A 21,272-nucleotide genomic window follows, 5' to 3' on the forward strand; every position below is an offset into this window, starting at 1 on the left:
GTCCCCCAGGGGACAACTGGAAACATCTGGAGACGTTTATGGTTGTCACACTGAGTGAGGAGATGGGGGTTCTGCTGGCATCTAGTGGGTAGAGGCAGGGACATTGCTAAGCATCCTACAACGTACAGGACAGCTCCCCGCCACATAGAAAATGATCCAAACCCTGATGCAGACCAAACAGCAGCATCCAAAAGGCTTGGAAGCTACCCTGGGGACCACCATGGGAGTGGGGGTGCTGAGGGTGACAGGAGGCCTGCCCAGCTTAGGGCAGTTGCTATTTTCTCTGTGGCCACAGGACTTCCGTGAAGATTTCAACAGAGGAGGATTCCACAGCTAAGAATGCTGGGAAAGCCCAGGTATAGACAATGAGAGTTGAGACATGAGCTGGGGGAGCAAGACCACTGGCCTTCGGGTCAGGAGAGCTGGGGCCAAACCCAGCCTCTGGCCTCTGAGTGCTCCTGGACAAGCTGCTGAGCCTGCCCGTCTCAGTCCTAAGAGGACCATCCCCAACCTCTGGCCTTCCAGGCTTGGCCAGACCCCAGCACCCCTGACCTGGGCACATCCCCAGGTGGAGGTCCTGAGATTGGGGCACTGCATGGCACCGGGGGAGAGGAGTTCCTCCACCATGCTCGTCCTTCTGCCAAGCCCCATCACTGCCAAGCGCTAAAGAGACCCGTGCTGACATCCTTCCTCCTAACAGGGAGCACAGGGCCTGGGCTGAGGGCTTTGGCAGGCAAAGGGATTGGGCCAGAATGGAACAGAAGTGGTTTATTTTCTTTTATTTCTATTTATGGCAAGTGGGTCCTAATTTTCCATTTCTGGTAATGAGACGGAAGTTTCTTTTTCAATTAATGTAGTTAATTTCTAAAAAGTGAGTCACCTTAAAAAAATATTAACTATTCCAGAGGTAGGAGAATGAAGCAGGTTTGGGAGAGGCAGCCCTACAGAGAGTGTTACATAAATATTACAGCTCTTTAGCTTCAAGAATGACAAGTTCATACCTGGGGGGGAAATCCAGGGAGGTTCTCTCCAACTGTGGAGGCCTTCTATGCAAGGCAAAGGAGTCAATGCTTTGTTTGGTAGTCAGCAAGGAGATTCCTGGCAGATAAACTTGTGCAAAACTTTCTGCCCAGATAAAACTTGGGGGCAGAGGGGCTTCTGAGCTTCTCCTGTGCCAGGGCTCCAGGGGTGGTGGCCAGGCCTGGCTGTGTGCACATGAAAGGGCTTTCCTCACCCTGTGCTGATTCCTTCATCCACCCTGACATCACCTTTCTTACTGTCCAGGGGTGACATGGATCACAGCGAAGCCTCGGGTAGGTTCATCAGGTGAAAGGCAGAAAAGCCAGAAGAGAAGAGGCTGCCACAAACCAGGGGGTGAGGGTGTAGTGGGAATAGAATGAAAGGACTGTGAGAGGAGGGGAGAGAGAAGCAATGGCATTAACTAAGCACCCATTTTGTGCCAGACACTGCTGCCCATGCCTGACCTCACTTAATTCTTACAATGGGATAGGTTTTGCTACCATTATCCCCATTTTAGGGATAAAGAGCTAGAGACTCAGAGGTTAGCTAAGATCTCAACTGGTGCTACGAGCCAGGACTTGTCCCAGTTCCTCCACTGCAGGGTAGGGAAGACAATGCATGAGACAGACATGGAGAAGAATCAAAGGGACTCAGAAACTAATCAGATTAATGGCAGAGGAAGAGGGCAGACGCTGGACTGCTTGAAACCTCCTAGAGGTTTCCCAACACCTACAATAAGACCACAACCCCTACCTCCCTGACCCCATCTCCTACCACCCCCCACCCCATCCCAGGCACACCAGCCCCTCGCTACCTTTGAATGAAGTAAGCATGCTCTCACCTCAGGGCCCTTGCACGTGCTGTCCCCTTGATCTTCCCTTGACTGTGTCCTTCTCAAACGTCACCTCCTCAGAGAGGCCTCCTGCTGACCATGCACAGAAGGTGGCTTTCCCCGTCCCTAGCCACACCTCTGATTTCATAGCCACCATGGTCCTTATCGTTGCCTGAATTATGTGTTTCTGTGCTTATTGGCCATCTTCCCCACCAGACTGTAAGCTCCATTAGCATGAGGACTGTAACTCTGGTTCACTACTGAATCCCCAGTCCCTAGAACAGGGCCTAGCACACAGCAGGCCATGACAATCTGGTCTCCTTTCATATGGTTCTCTGCCTCACTTCCTTTGCCATCCTCCAGCCATAAGAACTTTTGTCTGGTCCTTTAGAGGCTTCACTGGCTCCTGCCTCAGGGCCTTTGCACTTCCTATTCCCTTTACCTAGAACTTTCCACCTCTGAATTTTCTGCAGGTCTGCCCTGCATCCCTCCTTTGGGGCCTCAGCTAAAAGGTCACTTCATGAGAAAGGCCTTCCCTATCCATCCTACTTAAAGCATCTGTTCCTGACCCTTCCCTGGGAACCTCTATCCCATTTCCCAGTTTATTTTTCTTTTACACACTTATCACTTGCTGAAGTCCTCTCATTTACTTCCTCATTTGCTTCCATATCGTCTGCTTCTACCACAAGACTCTGAGCCCAGTGAGGCCCGGGACCTGGCTGATCTGTATCCTCAGGGCTGGAACTGGGCTGGGCACAAAGAAGGAATTCAACAGACACTTGTTTACATGAATAAATGGAGAACCCTGTGGTCTGACAGGGCTGCAGGCTTAATTCCCCCATGATGACCCAAGCTTCTAGAGATAGGAGCCAGAAGTCCCGGGGTAAATAGGTAACAGATCAAGACATAGGGTTTACTGTCCTGTCAAAAAGGCTGAGGGCAACTAGGGGTCAGGAACCAATCAGAAGGAGTTTTCAAAATCCTCACAGCCTGCAAAGCAGGACTCCACAGCCACCTTCACTTGTCAGCCAGATTCAGCAGAAAGGAAGAGCTTCAGAGGCAGGAAGATTCCTCCTCTCCTCCCTGCAAGCTACCAATAGCTAGAGAATTGCTTCGGTCAAAAGCAAGCGCTTCGGGCTTCCCTGGTGACGCAGTGGCTGAGAGTCCGCCTGCCGATGCAGGGGACGCGGGTTCGTGCCCCAGTCCGGGAAGATCCCACATGCCGCGGGGCGGCTGGGCCCGTGAGCCATGGCCCCTGAGCCTGCGCATCTGGAGCCTGTGCTCCGCAACGGGAGGGGTCACAACAGTAAGAGGCCCCCGTACCGCAAAAAAAAAAAGAAGCAAGCGCATCCTTTCATGTGTTTGTTGGCTATCTGTATGTCTTCTTTGGAGAAATGTCTATTTAGGTCTTCCACCCATTTTTGGATTGGGTTGTTTGTTCTTTTGATATTGAGCTGCATGAGCTGCTTGTATATTTTGGAGATTAATCCTTTGTCAGTTGCTTCATTTCCAAATATTTTCTCCCATTCTGAGGGTTGTCTTTTTGTCTTGTTTATGGTTTCCTTTGCTGTGCAAAAGGTTTTAAGTTTCATTAGGTCCCATCTGTTTATTTTTGTTTTTATTTCTATTTCTCTAGGAGGTGGGTCAAAAAGGATCTTGCTGTGATTTATGTCATAGAGTGTTCTGCCTATGTTTTAGCTGCATAGCACAGAGAGGTCAGCTTTGTGCTTTGTGACCACCTAGAGGGGTGGGATAGGGAGGGTGGGAGGGAGACGCAAGAGGGAGGGGATATGGGGATATATGTATACATATAGCTGATTCACTTTCTTATACAGCACAAACTAACACAACACTGTAAAGCAATTATACTCCAATAAAGATGTTTTTTTTTAAAATAAAAAAAGCAAGGGCAACGTCAGCCCCAGGGTATGGTCTGTGGGCTGCAGGTGCCCCACTGCCTTCAGTCTCCCCAGGGCAGGGCTGGCCTCAAAAGGGGAGGGGGTCTGCCTGGACCTCCGCTCCTTCCCCTGCTCTGGACCAGCCCTGAGGGAGCAAAGGCAGGGTCCTGTCTACCGGAGGAGGGAGACACCAAGACATAGAGGCACTAAAATGTGACTGGTAGGAGAAGAGAAAACTAAGGAGCAGAGAGAAGAGGAAGAGGAGGTAAGTTCCACCTAGAGGTACCAGGGAAGAATTTAAAAGGTCTCATGGAAGAAGCGATGCTCCTGCTGACTCTGCAGATGACAATGCGGAGGGCCTGCCTGCAAGAAGGCACTAGATGAACAAAGGCCTGGAGGTGCCACCCGCAAGTAGCTTAGAACAGCTGGAGAAGAGAGGCCTGGGAAGATACTGACAGATGAACTATAATTAGCCTGTGTACCAGGTAACGGGTTTGGAATGTATTCTGGAAAAGCTGTGGAAGGGCTTTTCATAGGGCAGTGCGACACGAGTAGGGCCTCTCATCCACAGTCTCTGACATCTGTATATCTGGGGCTTATGACTACTTCACTGTGTGACTTTGGGTAAATTCCAGACCCTCTCTGGTTTGCAGTTGTCTCATCTTTCAAATGAGATGTTGGCTGCATGACATCCAGCTGTAGCATTCTGCGGTTTAGTCAACACTCCTCTGGTGTGGCTCCAGAGGTGTGCCAGAGCCAGCTTTCACTGGCTTGTGAGGACTGATTGTTACATTTTCAGGCATTTTTGTAAGCTGGTAACATAACCATTGTTTAAAATTGTTATGTAACCTTATTATTTTAAAAATTGAATTAAAAACAACAAAGATGATAAACACTCAAAACTCATCACTTCCCTAATTATTTTAGCACATTCTAGTGTTATCTCTATTCTTAAAGTTATCTATATCTATCTGTATGGCAGGAATAACTTCTTCATGGAGTGCTACTGTATCTCTTCCCAACTCTGTGTTAGTGACATTTTGTTTTAGCTTGAAATTGACCGTGGTGGGAATACACCACAGAAACTGGCAGATGCTATAAACCAGGGCTGTTGTTCCCAGAGAGTTTATTGTTAAACATTTACCATCATGTTACTCCGTCTCTGTCTCACTCCCATAAGACTGTAGGAAAAGAGACCTAACCCTTGAAAGACTTTCCCAGAGGCCAAAATCTGGCTCAGGGCTAGGGGTGGGGGTGGGGGGATGGGATTGTTAGGGGGAGAGGCAGTTATAAACCAAAGGAAATTCATGAGTTCAACCCAGGGTTTCCCACATTCACTTACTTGGGGGGGCCTGGTGTACATCCAGAGCTGCATTGTCTACACTGTCTAATGCAGAAGCCACTAAGCACATGTGGCTGTTGAGCACTTGAAATGTGGCTACTGTAGAACAACATGTATCATTTTATTCACTTTTAATTAATTTAAGTTTAAAAACTGGTACTCGATTCTATTATTGGGATACATTTAAGAACGTTGGAACAACCTAGGGATGTTAATCTACTTTTTCACCTGTAAATTTTATGACATCTAAATACAGATCAAGCATTTCTAATGAAAATTTAGCTCCTGAATTGAGATGTTCTATAAGTGTGCAACACATACTGGATTTGAAGACTTGGAAGAATAAAAAGGTAAAATATCTTATTAATAATTTTTACAATGATGACATGTCAAAATGATAATATGTTTTATATACTAGGTTACATAAATTATATTATTTAAATTAATTTCATCAGCTTCTTTTTGCTTTAATGTGGCAATTAGAAAATTTTTAGGGAACTCCCTGGCAGTCCAGTGGTTAGGACTCCACATTTTCACTGCCAAGGGCCTGGGTTCAATCCCTGGTCGGGGAACTAAGATTCCGCAAGCCGAACAGTGTGGCAAAAAAAAAAAAAAAAAAAATTTCTTTTTAAAATTACATATATGGCTCTCATTATATTTCTATTGGATAGTGCTGGTATAGCACTGTTTGGGGTTGTTTTTTTCCCCAGATGCACCATTTGATATTCAAAAGCAGAAGTGGTCATAAGAAACCACTAGAAGGATTTTGTGAAGATTACAAATTCTAGAAGAAAATGAGCTAATCTTATCAGACTGCAGGTAGGGTGGTTTGGTGAGTGACCTCCACCCCATCTGGGGAAAGTCCATCCCTGGCTGCCATGGCTGGGGAAGAGGCCCAGGACACTTGGGCAACAGTTAATTTCTCATCCCAAAGCCCAGCCCCTGAGAGTGGACCCCAGGCCAGGGCCGATTTTGTCAAAGACACCCACGCAGAAAAACTGGCTCCTGGAGCCGCACAGAAAGCCTGGCCTGGCCACAAGATGGGGTCAAGAATCATCACACAGAAGGAAAGAACCAAATAGTTGGCGCACCTTCAACCTTATATCTCAGAATGAGACTCCTCCCTTCCACACTTTTGTACATGCTATCCCTCAGACTGCCTCTCCTTCTCTCATCCCTTGGAGAAATATGCATCCTTCAAGATCCCATTCAAGTGTTCCTTTCTCTGAACCCTTTCCTGACCAAATGATGTTCCCATCACACATCCTTGGTCTTCTGGCCTAGTCTATTCTTACCACTTCCTGGTCAGTCTCGGTGCTTTCACTCTTGCCCCCTCAAACCTGATTTCTTTCTAAAACGCAAAATTTGTGTCTCTCCCTGTGAGACTGCCACTGGGTCCCTATTACCTAAAGCAATAGTTCTCAAACTTCAACAAGCATCAGAGTCACCTAGAAGGCTCCTTAAAACAGATGGTGGGGGCTTCCCTGGTGGCGCAGTGGTTGAGAATCCGCCTGCCGATGCAGGGGACGCAGGTTCGTGCCCCGGTCCGGGAAGATCCCACGTGCCGTGGAGCGGCTGGGCCCGTGAGCCATGGCCGCTGAGCCTGCGCGTCCGGAGCCTGTGCTCCGCAACTGGAGAGGCCACAGCAGTGAGAGGCTCGCGTACCGCAAAACAAACAAACAAACAAAAACAGATGGCTACACAACATTGTAAATCAACTATATTCCAACAAAACTTTAAAAAAGAAAAAAACAATGACAACAACAAAAAGCACAGATGGCTGGGCCCTATTCTAAAGATTCTGATTCAGCAGGTCTGGGCTGGGACCTAATATTTTGCATTTCGAACAAGGTCCCAAGTGCTACTGCTGATACTACTGGTCTGAGAGGCTGTATTTTGAGAACCACCGATCTATTAAAAGATCAAGTGCACGGCTTCCCTGGTGGTGCAGAGGTTGAGAATCCGCCTGCCAATGCAGGGGACACGGGTTCGTGCCCCGGTCCGGGAAGATCCCACATGCCGCGGAGCAACTAAGCCCGTGAGCCATGGCCGCTGAGCCTGCGCGTCCGGAGCCTGTGCTCCGCAACGGGAGAGGCCACAACAGTGAGAGGCCCGCGTACCGAAAAAAAAAAAAAAAATGAGGAGATGGCACCTTTAAGGGTCTACAAAGTAATAAATACAGGCTATAGGGGCAAGTACAAGAGAGGAGGGTGAGAAATGATTTTGGCCAAAGCAGCAGCCCTGGATAAGAAAGTACCAGCCTAAAGTGATAACTTTGGGACAGAAAATTCTGGTGTATCTATTTAAACAACCTCATCACAGTCACTGTCCAGTTACAAATTGTCCTTTTTCTCCATCGGGTTTTCCAGCTCTGCCACTTTCTAGCTGTGTGGCCTGGCAGGGGGGGAACTTACTTAGTATCTTTCTCACTTTCATCTGTAAGATGAGGATAAAGCAACAACCTCAAAGAATGAAGATTAAATGACATAATGCAAGTAAAATGCACAGCAAAAGGCCCAGCACACAGTAAGTCTTCAATAAATGTTAGCTGTTGTTGGTATTATCTTTGGACTTGGGAACGTAATGAACTTGGTATCCAGTCACAAACAGTAATGGGAACACATAAAACATGTTTTTCTTAATGGGTACGTAATCAGCAATTCAATGAAGATTTTGTTGATAGATAGCAGGATGGATGGATGGATGGATGGGTGGGTGGGTGGGTGTGCATATGTGTTGTAGGTAGGTGGTTTGATGGAAAAACTCATTTGTATAACATCAAAAGTGGCTCTGGGGACTTCCGTGGTGGCCTAGTGGTTAAGAATCCGCCTGCCAAGACTTCCCTGGTGGTGGAGTGGTTGAGAATCCGCCTGCCAATGCACGGGACATGGGTTCGATCCTTGGTCTGGGAATATCCCACATGCCGTGGAGCAACTAAGCCTGTGCGCCACAGCTATTGGAGCCTGCGCTCTAGAGCCCACGAGCCACAACTACAGAGCCTGCGTGCCACAACTTCTGAAGCCCATGCACCTAGAGCCCAAGCCCTGCAACAAGAGAAGCCACCAAAATGAGAAGCCTGTGCACCACAACGAAGAGTAGCCCCCGCTTGCCGCAACTAGAGAAAGCAGCCCGCGTGCAGCAACTAAGACCAAACAATGAAGACTCAATGAAGCCCAAAATAAATAAATAAATAAATTTATTTTTTAAAAAAAGAATCCACCTGCCAATGCAAAGGACACGGGTTCGAGCCCTGGTCCGGGAAGATCCCACATGCCGCAGAGCAACTAAGCCCCTGTGCCACTACAACTCAACGTGCACTCTAGAGCCTGCGAGCCACAACTACTGAGCCTACATGCCACAACTACTGAAGCCCGTGCTCTGCAACAAGAGAAGCCACCGCAATGAGAAGCCCGCGCACCATAAAGAGTAGTAGCCACCCTCACCGCAACTAGAGAAAGCCCGCACGAAGCAACGAAGACCCAATGCAGCCAAAAATAAATAAATAAATTTTTTTTTTTTAAAGGTGCCTCTGTGAGACCGGCTTGGCAATAGACACTTAAAAATCTTAAAAATTCTCCTAAAGAGATTCTCAGGCAAGAACACAAAAATTCAAAGATGTCCATCACAGAGTTGCTTATAACAGCAATTAAATTTTTTTAAAAAAGCAATGGCCTAAATGCTCAATAGTCAGAAGACAGAATTCTACAGAAAAGGAAAAAATGAAGATGCAGCTGTTTCCCTAAGACGTGAAAAGTTGTTCTTAATATATCTTAAATACAATGGGTAAAAAGTGAAGTAACTAGTCTTGTGTAAGTTCATCTTTGACACACACACTATCTATCTTTCGTACACAAGTTCATCTTTCATACACACACTATGAGTATGTGTATATATAGAAAAAGTCTAGAAAAATATATTCCAAATGTTATCAGTGCTTATCTTTGGTGTAAAGATTTGGATGGTATTAATCTTTGTTTTTGTTTTTGCTTTTCTGTATACTCTCATTTTCCTCTGATAGCCATATATTTTAAAATTTGTTTAATTTCTTAAAAGAAGAAAAATTTTTAAAAAGGCAGCTCCATGAATCAAGACAGAAGAAATGCATAGGCTCAGCTTCCTGGGCCTCAGCTATGTGACCATGTGCAAGGAGCCTGCCCTCTCTGTGTGTGTGTCCCCTCCCCTTTGGAAAAGGGTGACTAGTCCCCTGCCCAGCTCACCTTCCAAGGTGCCCAGAGACAGTGGATGAGGAAAGGCTTTGAAATCCACAGCTGACAGTCAGGTGATGGTGGTTTTATTCCCCCCAGTGACATCTAGAAGACTCCCCAAGGAGATGCTCAGAGAAGCAAAAGAAAGCTGGCCTCCACTGCGGGGCAACCAGTTTTAGTGGAAAGAGCCCTGGGCGGAGCTGGGGCGCCAAGTTCTCACCCCCCTCGGACACTGGCTTCCTTCATTTCTATGAAATGAGAGGGATGAACTTTGACAGTGGTTTCTAAACCACTCCTTTGGTTTTCTTAAATAACAGGATCCTTTTCTCAAATGAAACACAGATTTCCCCATTAACCATCAGTAGCTCTATTCCTCAAAATCAGGCATTCTGTGCAAAAAGAATCAACTTGGAGTCTATTTCGCATTATTTCAAATGGGAAAAACTATAAAGCATGATGTGTCAACTCAAGACTCCCCATTAATTTCCTAAAATGTAACTAACACATAGTAACACTCTCCCTGTACATGATAAACTATCGTGATAGGACGTCTAATGTTTAAAACATACCCTCTTCGGAACCCCCTGGTGGTCCAGCAGTTAAGACTGGGCACTTTCACGGCCACGGGCCCAGGTGTGATCCCTGGTCAGGGAAGTAAGATCCTGCGGCGTGCCACGCCAAAAAAAAAAAAAAAAAAAAAAAATTCTCCTCCTGACCACCAAATCATTATTAACAACCAGTAACTGAGGTAGCACGAGCCTGGGCCGCTCTCTCTCGGATCCGGCACATTCCGAGATGCCCAGCCCCCACTGACCCTCACTCCCTTGGCAAACCGTCTACATGTGATTCTGACAGTCTTCCAATTACATCCAGAATTCACGAGACTTCCTGCACATCACTTCGTTACAAATGTTATGCTGAGTTTTAGGAACGTAAATATGATGTTTTATGAGCTCAACTTTGGCTGAAAAGGGAGTGTGGAAACATGTACCTTCTAGGAAGTTTGGGTTTTATAAACTAAGAGGCATTAATACTAGGAGAACATCAGTGCGGGAGCCATTCTGCAGGGTAGGCTCTATGAAAACCAGGGCACCCTGGAATTCCTCCAAGGGTGATGCTGAGTTGGGAAAGTAGGGATTGAAGCTGTGCCTGCACTGTGCACCTCAAAATATGAGGTTGCTGACGGAGAGTGGGGGCTATTAAAGGGTTCCCTTTAGTGCTGCCATTTGCAAAGGCATCCCCTTGGAGCAGCCGCAGCAGTAGTAATAACGATGCCACCACAACAAATAATAAAACAGCTCACACTCAGTGAACTCTGACATGTGCCAGCTACTCTTCCAAGCACCCATCATAAATTAGCTCACTTGGGCTTCCCTGGTGGCACAGCGGTTGAGAATCTGCCTGCTAATGCAGGGCACACGGGTTTGAGCCTTGGTCTGGGAGGATCCCACATGCCGCGGAGCAACCAGGCCCATGAGCCACAACTACTGAGCCTGCACGTCTGGAGCCTGTGCTCCACAACAAGAGAGGATGCGATAGTGAGAGGCCCGCGCACCGCGATGAAGAGTGGCCCCCGCTTGCCACAACTAGAGAAAGCCCTCGCACAGAAACAAAGACCCAGCATAGCAAAAATAAATAAATTAATTAATAAACTCCTACCCCCAACATCTTCTTTAAATAAATAAATAAATAAATAAATTAGCACATTTAATCCCAGTAACAACTCGATGAGCTAGGTACTGTTATCATCCCCATTTTACAGATGGGGAAACTGAGGCAAGGAGAGGTTAAGAACTTGCCTAGGGCAGAGCTGGGATTCGATGCCAGGAAGCAGAGTTTCAGAGTTCCTTCCTGCTCCAAACCACTACCCCTGGTCCCCAAAGTGGGGAGGCTCTGCAGAAAGAGGGGGCAGGGGACCCAGAGCCCCCCAACTTCACCTTGTCCTCGCCCCAGCTCTTGCCCTCAAAGCAGAAGCTGAGAAAGTGTTGAGGCCCTTAGAACCAGGCAGGGTCCGGTGGCACCAGGCCATGGGAGCCAAGGGGGACAGGCGGTGGTACCTTACCCACAGCTTCCAGTCATAGTAGTAGGCTCCCAGGAGCTTCACAATGTAGGGGTGGTCACAGGTGGCGAGGATCTCAATCTCCACGATGTAGTCCTCCAGCTCCTCCTCACTCTTGGTCTCAATTACTTTGGCGGCAGCCAAGGCACCTGTCTCCTTGTTCTTGGCCTGCAAAGTGAAGACACGGAAGGTTAGTAGCCATGGTCGGCAGGAAGCTGACCCCTGGAGGCCAGCTCAGAGAGGCCCATGTGAGTGGGAAACAGAGGCCAGATGTCCAGATGCGGATAAGAGGCTGAAGTAGGAGGTACGCTGTTCTCAACAATGGCCAGTGCTTGCTCATTATGTCAGCTCAGGAGGGCATGCGTGAGAAACAATGTTCTGTGGTTAATAATAAATTATTTTAAGTACAATACACCCATACTATAGGATAAATAAAAATACAAGAACAGCATAGATCTAGAAAGAACAACATGGAAAGATTGTTTATTGTTCAGTAAAAGATCCAAGTCACTGAACAATAAAAGTGGTATGATGCTTTTTATGTAAAAAATGGAAAACTATTCTTTTATAAATGCTCACACATGAACATAAATGCATGGAAAACTCTGGAGAGATACTGCCTGATAGCAGGCTGGGGAGGAGCCTGAAATGGGGACAGATTCAAAGGACACTTTCACTCTCTCTGTACTGTTTTAAAACTTTAATAGAATGTTTCGTGCATTTATTTGCATCATTTCACGTACATAAAAAGTAAAATGAGGGACTTCCCTGGTGACGCAGTGGTTAAGAATCTGCCTGCCAATGTAGGGGGATGAGTTTGAGCCCTGGCCCGGGAAGATCCCACATGCTGCAGAGCAACTAAGTCCAAGCACCACAACTACTGAAGCCCGCGTGCCTAGAGCCCGTGCTCCGCAACGAAGAGTAGCCCCCGCTTGCCGCAACTAGAGAAAGTCTAGTTTCTCTTCGTGGCTGCAGCAATGAAGACCCAAGGCAGCCAAAAATAAATAAATAAAGTAAAATGAAAAGGGTTTTTAGTGCCCTCCAGTTACAGTGGAAGTAGTTCCTAGATGCATTTCACCGTGTCGTAACAACAGTTTCTTACTTGATGAAAAAGAGAGAATTTCACACGTATGAGGATACGTATAAATTTTTAAAAACGGAAAACAAGTGTTGGTGAGGATGTGGAAAAATTGGTACCTTTGTGCATTGCTAGTGGGCATGTAAAATGGTGCAGCCACTGTGGAAAAGAATTTGGCAGTTTCACAAAAGGTTAAACATAGAACTACCGTAAGTTCCACTCAGGTATATTTGCAAAAGAACTGAAAGCAGGGATTTGAGCAGTATCTGTACACTAATGTTCACAGCACCGCTATTCACAAGAGCCAAAAGGTGGAAACAACCCAAGTGTCCATCAGCAGATGAATGAATAAACAAAATGGGGTACAGTCAGCCCTCCCGCATCCTTGGGTTCCACATCCTCAGATTCAACTGACTGCAGATCAAATATATTCAGAAAAAAAAAAAATCAGAAAGTTCCAAAAAGCAAAGCTTGAATTTGCCACATACCTGGCAACTATTTATATAGCACTGACATAGACTTAGGTGTCATAAGTAATCTACAGATGACTTAAAGTATACAGGAGGATGTGCATAGCTTATATGCAAATACTATGCCATTTTATATAAGGGACTTGTGTATCCATGAATTTTGGTATTTGCGGGGGGTCCTGGAATCAATCTTTGTGGGATACCGAGGGAGGACAATATATACATCCAATGGAATATTATTCATTTATAAAAAGGAAGGAAATTCTGACACAAGCTACAACATGGATGAATCTGGAGGACATTATGCTAAGTGAAATAAGCCAGTCACAAAAGGACAAATATTGCATTATTCCACTTAAATGAGGTCCCTAGAGTAGTCAAATTCATAAAGACATAAAGTAGAGTAGGCTTCCCTGGCACAGTGGTTGAGAATCCGCCTGCCGATGCAGGGGACACGGGTTCGTGCCCCGGTCCGGGAAGATCCCACATGCCGCGGAGTGGCTGGGCCCGTGAGCCATGGCCGCTGAGCCTGCGCGTCCGGAGGCTGTGCTCCGCAACAGGAGAGGCCACAACAGTGAGAGGCCCGCGTACCACAAAAAAAAAAAAAAAAAAAAAAAAAAAAGGACAGTAGAATAGAGGCTACCGGGGGCTGGTTACCAGCAGGAATGGGGAGTTAGTGTTTAATGGGTACAGAGTTTCTGTTTGGGATGATGAGAAAGTTCTGGAAATGGATAGTGGGGAAGGCTGCACAAACACTGTGAACATACATAATGCCACTGAACTGTACAGTTAGAATTCGCTAAAACAGTCAATTTTATGTTACGCATATTTCACCACAATTTTAAAAACTGAGAGGGAGCAAGAAGTAACCGTGTCATAGTGCAAAGCAATTTCACCCACGATGAGCTGGTGCCCAGGAAAAGGGGGCAGGGCCCACTGTTTCCCAGGTGGTCCTGTGAGCCTCGGGGGCCGCTGCTGGGAGCACCCACCCACCATGCTGCTGTTGGTGGCGGGAGATGTCCCGGTGTTAAAAGAGAGCATGCTTTCCTACAACACGGGCCTAAAAGCCAGCAGCTCGTCTGCAGCCTTTGAACAGCAGTCCGGTGTGGAAAGCACGGAAAAAAATGAGCCACCCTGGACTCCACCGTGGTGCCTTCCTGTGGACAGCACCACATGCCACTCGCCTAACAGGACAACTCTGCCACCTGATCCGCTGGAAGCGCCAATGGCCGAGTCGCTCCTGCATGCCCAAGTACCCCTGGGAATGACAACCTGAATTCACATCAGCTCATGTGACACCCCATTCTACAGACTTAGAGAGGGGACCAGACTGGAACTAGGGAGGTAGCACCAAAAGGTGAATCTGGGTCCTCTAACTTCCAGGATTATGAGCACTTTCCTCTACCACACAAGGTCCCCCTGTCATCTGCAGAACTCAGAAGCCTCTGAGACCAGATGTCGACAGGCAAGAGCACCCCCAGGCCAGCCCTGCACAGGGCACTCGCAATGCAGACACAGTGACCCTCCTCCTGGCCTCCGGGAGCTCAAGGGCCAGCTGGAGAGACCCACCCCTCTACTGCCTGTGGAGAGACGGTGAGCTTATGGGGGGTGGGGGGTGGAAACTGGGAGGAGGCGCCAAGCCCCGCTAGGGAACCTTCCAGAAGGGAGTGATGCCAATAGGCAATTTATACACTCATTTGTAAATTTACTCCCAGTTTAGGTAAATGTTTCTGCTAACTGAGCTGCAAAGTCCCCAGGTCCCAAGCAGTGACAATCACGGTTTCACATTTGTCAAGGACCCACTCTGCAAGGGACCCTGGTCCACACTTCAACCTGTGCTAACTCATTTATCTCCTCAACCACCCTACCATGTAGGTGCAATTATTATCTAATGTACAGATGAGGAGACTGAGGCAGGGTCCCAGCGACTTGGGTGACAGAGCTGACCTAGAACGCTGGCAGCCCTGCTCCCGGGTCTGCACTCTTGGCGGCCACAGTGTAGGGAACCTTCCATATCTGGTCCAGGAGCTCCGTTCGGGGAAGGCGCGGGGCCATTCCCCCGAGGTCAGTCCCTGTCCTAGAATTCACGCTGCTCACTCGGCCCTACCTGGGTGGGGTCCTCCCCCCTCAACTCAGTTTAGAAAGCTTGTTCAGAATGCCTTAGAAACTCACTGATTTAGCATTTGGGCTCACGCTGGGCTCGTGCTCTCTCTCCCTCACGCTCACACACACACACACACACACACACACACACACTTAACTGATGATGTGCCCACCTTTTCATTTCTTGTAAAGCTGATTTTCTTCTGTCCCACTAGAGGACCATCAAAGTATCCTTTCACATTGTACAGTACTCATGCCCCTCCTCCTCTCCAAATCCAGAGAGAAGTTAAGGCCCACTCTGCTCCTTTACAGAGAAGACAGGAGCGGGCTTAGTGGGTGGCCAGAGCTAGGGCCAGGTGACCAAGGTACCCACCCTGAACCTGCCCTCCCAGCCCCCAGCCACAGCAGCACAGGGAGAGCCGAGTTCACCTTTCACTCCTGAGAGCCAGTGAAGGAGGCTGCAGCCACCTTTTCCTGGGTTTCCTTAAAAGGACTATTTTCTCCTGAAGGTAGGCGAGACCCAGGGGGGACCGTTTTCCAGGAGTGCACGAAACCTGTTATTGTCCTCCATCCTGAAAGGCAGCACTGACCCTAGGGCCCAGCCTCTGGCGGGGTGCCAGCATCAACACTGAGGATCACCTGCTGCCTAGCACTTCACTCAGACTGCACAGAGACCCAGGGCCTGCGAGAAAGGGGTTGGTAGCAATCGTGGTACATAAAGTGACGTGGCCAAATTAAATCCTCTAAAAGCCTGGTTAAGGCAGTGTCAACTGAAAAAAATAAAAATAAAAAAGCACAACATGAGAGTTGTGGGCTAAATTTTATTTGGGACAAAACGAGGACTACAGCCCAGGAGACAGCATTTCAGATAGCTCTGAGAAACTGCTCTAAAGAGGTAGGGAGGGGCTTCCCTGGTGGCGCAGTGGTTGAGAGTCCGCCTGCCGATGCAGGGGACACGGGTTCGTGCCCCGGTCCGGGAAGATCCCACATGCCGCAGAGCGGCTGGGCCCGTGAGCCGTGGCCGCTGCGCCTGCGCGTCCGGAGCCTGTGCTCCGCAACGGGAGAGGCCACAACAGTGAGAGGCCCGCGTACCGCAAAAAAACAAGACAAAAAAAAAAAAGTAGGGAGGAAGGTCAGTATACATATGATTTGGGTGAAGGAGGAGTACATGCAATCAAGCACATATTTTTTGCAAGTTTCTGCTAGTCTCATGAAGGTTACTGCTAGTCACAAGGAGCAGATGTCACCATGAAGGATCTTAGTGCTCTTCTAGATATGAGGAGATACAAGAATTGGGCTCATAAAATCGGCTCCTGAAAATATCTATCTGAAGACCTGTTCTGCCAGTTTTTCCCAGAGCGCCTCATCTCTGCTCTCCACCCTGAACTCCTTCCAGGGAGTGCTGAAAGTCAGCAGCTGCAGCAGCTCATGATTTAATCCTTGTAGAGGTAGACGGTAAGTGCCAATTTGTAGGTGACAGCAGCAATCTATCACCGTGAGGCCACAGAGAACGTAACGATGGCTGATGATAAAAACAGCTAACACTGTCTAAGCGCTCACTGTGTGCTGCGACAGGCCCTGAGTGGAATTTCTCATTTCATCCTCAAGGCAGCCCTTAGAGACAAATATCAGCATTCCCGATTTACAGATCAGGAAACGGAGATTCAGAGAGGCACAGTGAGTGTCTCAGGTCACACAGCAAGTGGGAAGGTGAAGGCTGAATACAAACTCAAGCCTGCCTGGCTCAAAGAGCCTGAGCTCCAAATCACTCCCCAGCACACACTTCTTGGCGAGTGCCCAGTGTTCCCTGCTCCATCTCCCTTTGCTAAAGCCAACAGCAACCTCTCAGCGTCACAGCGCTTGGCAGCTGCGGAGGACTGAAACTGCCAGGATTTAATCTGCCCACGAGTCATTAAGGCAGGTGCCAGCCATCATGTCCATTTTCCAGATGAGCAGACTGAGGCTCAGAGAGCTATCAGGACCCACCCAGGATTGTGAGCTGTGGTGGTCTCCTGACTCCCAGTCCAGTGTTCTCTTTACTACACTAGGCTGGCAGGAATCAGCTTAATTCTATTCATTCATTCATTCAACCATTATTTACTGAGTCCATATTATGTGTGAGGCACTTTTCTAGTGAAGAGTTTCTGCCCAGAGGGAGAATCAGCAGGTTGGAAGCATTGCCTTCCCATAGCATAATTCACCCCTCCCTGATTTGTCTTCAGGGGAGCCAACCCACTCTCATTCCTAGTTCCTAAGCTGTAATGGGGCTGATTCCACCACCATATCTAGAAGCAGGTGGGTGACTTATGCCGGCCAATCAGAACACTGCATTCCCTCTAACCACAGTGATTGGTTCAGGGATAGACACGTAATCAAGTCAGCTAATGAAATGCAACCTCGGAACAGTTGCTGCCCCAAGCCCTCCTTTACTGCTAGCCTCCAGCACCGCCTACCACAGTCCTGGAGCTTCTAGGTCATCATGCTCCCAAGGGGAGCCTGAAAATGAAACTAGCTCTGAAGTAGCAGAGCCTAGAGAGGGCCCGAGAGGACACTGCTAGATCCCCTCAATTAATTTTTACAATAGGGTGGTGTTATTATGAAGAGCCTCATTTTATATATATATATATATATATATATATATATATATATATATATATATATATATATATATAAGAACTGATGCTCAGAGAGGTGAAGTCACTTGCTCAAGGTCACACAGCAGGTAAAACAGCAGGGTTGGGAGTTGAATTGGGGCCTGTGTGACTTCAAAGTCCATGACCGGGCTTCCCTGGTGGCGCAGTGGTTGAGAATCCGCCTGCCAATGCAGGAGACACGGGTTCGTGCCCTGGTCCGGGAAGATCCCACATGCCGCGGAGCAACTAAGCCCGTGAGCCATGGCCGCTGAGCCTGTGCGTCCGGAGCCTGTGTTCCGCAACGGGAGAGGCCACAGCAGTGAGAGGCCCGCGTACCGCAAAAAAAAAAAAAAAAAAAAAAAAAAGTCCATGACCGCTTTGCCAGAGGTGCCTGTAAATTCTGCCAAGGTCCTTTCTGGGCCTCTGCATCCCCCGCTGTGCAGTAGGAGAGAGGGGAAATGATAACCAAGCTCTCTCCAGGGTCTGATAGGAGGGCATCCTGGGGAGTGGGTGGGTACTGGAAAGCTAAGGGTGTCCACGTGGACGGGGCACCCACGGGAGTTGATAGGCAAGAAGTCATATAAAGAACAAGTGGCTGTCTGTGGCCTCTGACGTCCATCTCTCCCATCGGCTGAGGCAAGACTGGGGTCCAGTAAAAGACGGAGGGAGCGCCCACCCAGCCCTCCACGGCTGGCTGGCAATGACTAACGCCTCAGCCCACACCCTTGAGAGCACACACACAGTGGCCACTTGTGCTTTCTGCCCAGGCACCTCTGTGGGAACAATCCTCCCCCTTGTGCGGCGCGGGGGCCCAGCCCAAAGGAGGTGGGAACAACCCTCCCAGAAGAAGCCCTGCCCCACCCAAAGGGCCCAGCCAGCCCGGTCAGGGGCTGCGAGCTTCCTGAAAATCAACCACACAGAGCGGGCCAGCTGGGCACAGCCCCCAGGCCCTCCTCTTCCCTTCTGGCTGCAGGCTGATCACTCTGTCCCTCCCTCCTCCTCCAGGGAAAAGGCTGGTATCACAGAACTCAGGGACCAGAAGGAACGTTAGCCGCCCCTCCTAAAACCCAACTCCCAATTCCCAGTCTGCAGATGGGGAAACTGAGTCTGTGAAGGTCATGCAGTGCCCAGAGCCTGATCTGTGACAGCTGCCTTTATCTGTAGAACCAAAACAGAGTAAATGAGAGCACAAAAGCAGAAGGGCCTGGGAGGGCGTGTTGCTGTGGCACGGCTCACTTCAGGCCTGGGAGCCAGTGGAGCTGCCTGGAAATGAATCCTAAAGCGGGGCAGCAGGGGAACTGGCCAGCATCCATTTTCCCTTGAGGATTCACAACTCCAGTTCCCTTTGGGAGCCGTCTCTCTCTTTCAGTCTCAGTGCGAGGGATTCATGAGGCGCTGCTGAGCCCACCTGGTCCTGGCACACAGCCCAGCCCAACCACTCAGTCCTGACCCTCTCAGTCACAGCCAGTGGCAGGCCAACAGGGTCTCAACTGAGTGGTCTTTTGGTTTGCTTTTGGGGTGTTTCCTTTTTTGTAAAATTATCAGCAAATAAGTTTTTTCTTTCTCTGGGGTTGCTAAACTGGCAGAACAGAAGGCTGGAGGGTCTCGTAGCCCACCTTGCCACCCCTTTGAAGAGGCTGCTTGAGGGTGAGGCCAAGACCAGGGAAGACGAGACCAGCCACAAATGGAGGAGGGCAGATGCTGAGGGTCTGCGAACACCTGGAGCCAGCTGATCTTGAAGGTAGGATCTGCCCTTAGGCTTTCCTCAGGGACCCAACAAACTCCCTTTTGGATGACCGTCATTTGCAACAAAAAGGAAATGAGCTCCCCAACGCTGAGGTTATGCCAGCAGAGAGCAGACATCTATGGAAATACTTCACCATGCAACACCTGCGTAACGAGGCGCTCTTCACTCCCAAGGGCACCGTGACCGACAAAGTGACCTTCACTGAGGCCTCTCGGAGGACCTGACTGATAATCTAGGATCAGGGACCCAGATGGGAAACGTGGTTACTAACGGGCCACAGGCAGACAGAAACCATGGGATTCTTCTGCCAAAAGACTCTTCCTCCCAAAAAGCGGAGAAGATCACTTTACACTTATTAAATTAACAAAGCCAGGGACTTCCCTGGCAGTCCAGTGGTTAAGACTCTGTGCTTCCAATGCAGGGGGCACGGGTTTGATCCCTGGTTGGGGAACTAAAATCCCACATACCACAAGGTGTGGCCAGAAAAAAAAAAAGGCAAGGAAAAATGACCACCTCTACTGCTGGTAACCAAACGGGTGGTAAAATGCATAAGCTGATTACTGACAAGAATATAAACAGATTCAATCTTGTAAAGATGAAAACTGGCAATAGGTTTCCAGAGCCTTGAAAATAACTTTTAAGCCTATTAGCCCTCATTCCTGAGAATGTAAGGCCAGGAAATAATTCCAAAAAAGACAACAGAAGACATGTACTAGGATCACATTCACATTAGCCCACAATTATGGCAAAAAAGTGGAAATAACCTAAATGTTCAACTATAGGATGATGTTTAACTTAGTGGGATATTAAGCAACGCTTTAAAATGATAACTAGGAAAATAATACAGTAGTGAGAAAAAACAATTAAGCCACAATAAGTAAACAAAGGTGGATGATAAAATTGTAGCTAAGCTATAACTCCGGGAAAACTGTGCGTGCCTCCGGACAGGGAGGTGCTGAGACACAGCAGGAGGAATGCAAGTGGTTTCTACACTTGATCTTAGCCAAAAGGCCAAGAAGCGATGCAAGTGGTTTCTAAAGGTAATTTTCACCCAATGACATCTGGCAATTACCCACAGAGGGCCCGGTGAGGACAGACTGCGGTTGGGGCACAGAAATTGACCAGTTCATCCAGATCTTGCCTTAAATGTTTCCAGAGAGGGGCACTCTCTCCTCTCGGAAACCCACTTGAGCTGTGCTGTCCAATATGGTAGCTACTAGCCCCATGCGGCTATTTCAATTACCTGAAATTAAATGAAATTTTAAATGTAGTTCCCCAGTTACATTAACCACACTTCAAGCGCTTAATAATCACATGTGGCTAGTGGCTACCATACTGAATAGAGCAGATACAGAACAGTCTCATCACTGCAGAAAGTTCTGGTAAGTGGGCAGCTTTGCACTCAAGGCTGCAGCTGGCAGAAAAGGCATTCTCACAGAGGTGAGGGAGCATCTAAAACACTCCCAGATCCAGCCTCAGAAACAGGCATTTCTTTCTCTAGGAAGAAACAAAGGGCTTGAGTGCAGAAAGTGGGTAGAAGAACATTGGGTGGTGATCATATGCTCGTGAGGTCGCCTAGCAACCTGGCTGGGCAGCAGGCATGAGGAAAGGCTCTCAGCTGACCTGTCAGAGGAGCAGCCCAGTCGGGTGGGTCAGAGCTGAAGAATGGAGCAGTCAAGGCGAAAGGTTTCTGTTTTCCCCATCCCCTTGATTGATTCTGGACGCTGGGCCAGGCATGTGTCAAATGAGGTTCATGCCACTGGCACCAAGAAGAGGCTTGGTTTGTGCCCTGCCTGAACACACTTAATCTTTGCGTGGTGACGATGGTTACCAATCGCGGGAAAGGCTTCAACTCTATTAAGGAAGGAGGAAATCGGGCCTCGGA

At 48.3% G+C, this 21,272-nt stretch overlaps 1 protein-coding gene across 2 annotated transcripts in view; it reads right to left on the reverse strand.

Annotated features, from left to right (window-relative positions):
- STK10 (serine/threonine kinase 10) overlaps positions 1-21,272 on the reverse strand; it is a 125,228-nt gene that overhangs the window by 88,438 nt on the left and 15,518 nt on the right. For both annotated transcript variants that reach the window (XM_059063478.2, XM_059063479.2), the window contains exon 2: positions 11,360-11,524. In XM_059063478.2, coding sequence (XP_058919461.1) covers positions 11,360-11,524 — 165 coding nt within the window. The remainder of the gene's footprint in view (positions 1-11,359; positions 11,525-21,272) is intronic.

The sequence above is a fragment of the Kogia breviceps genome, chromosome 4, assembly GCF_026419965.1.
Source record: "Kogia breviceps isolate mKogBre1 chromosome 4, mKogBre1 haplotype 1, whole genome shotgun sequence".
NCBI classification, from domain to species: domain Eukaryota; kingdom Metazoa; phylum Chordata; class Mammalia; order Artiodactyla; family Physeteridae; genus Kogia; species Kogia breviceps.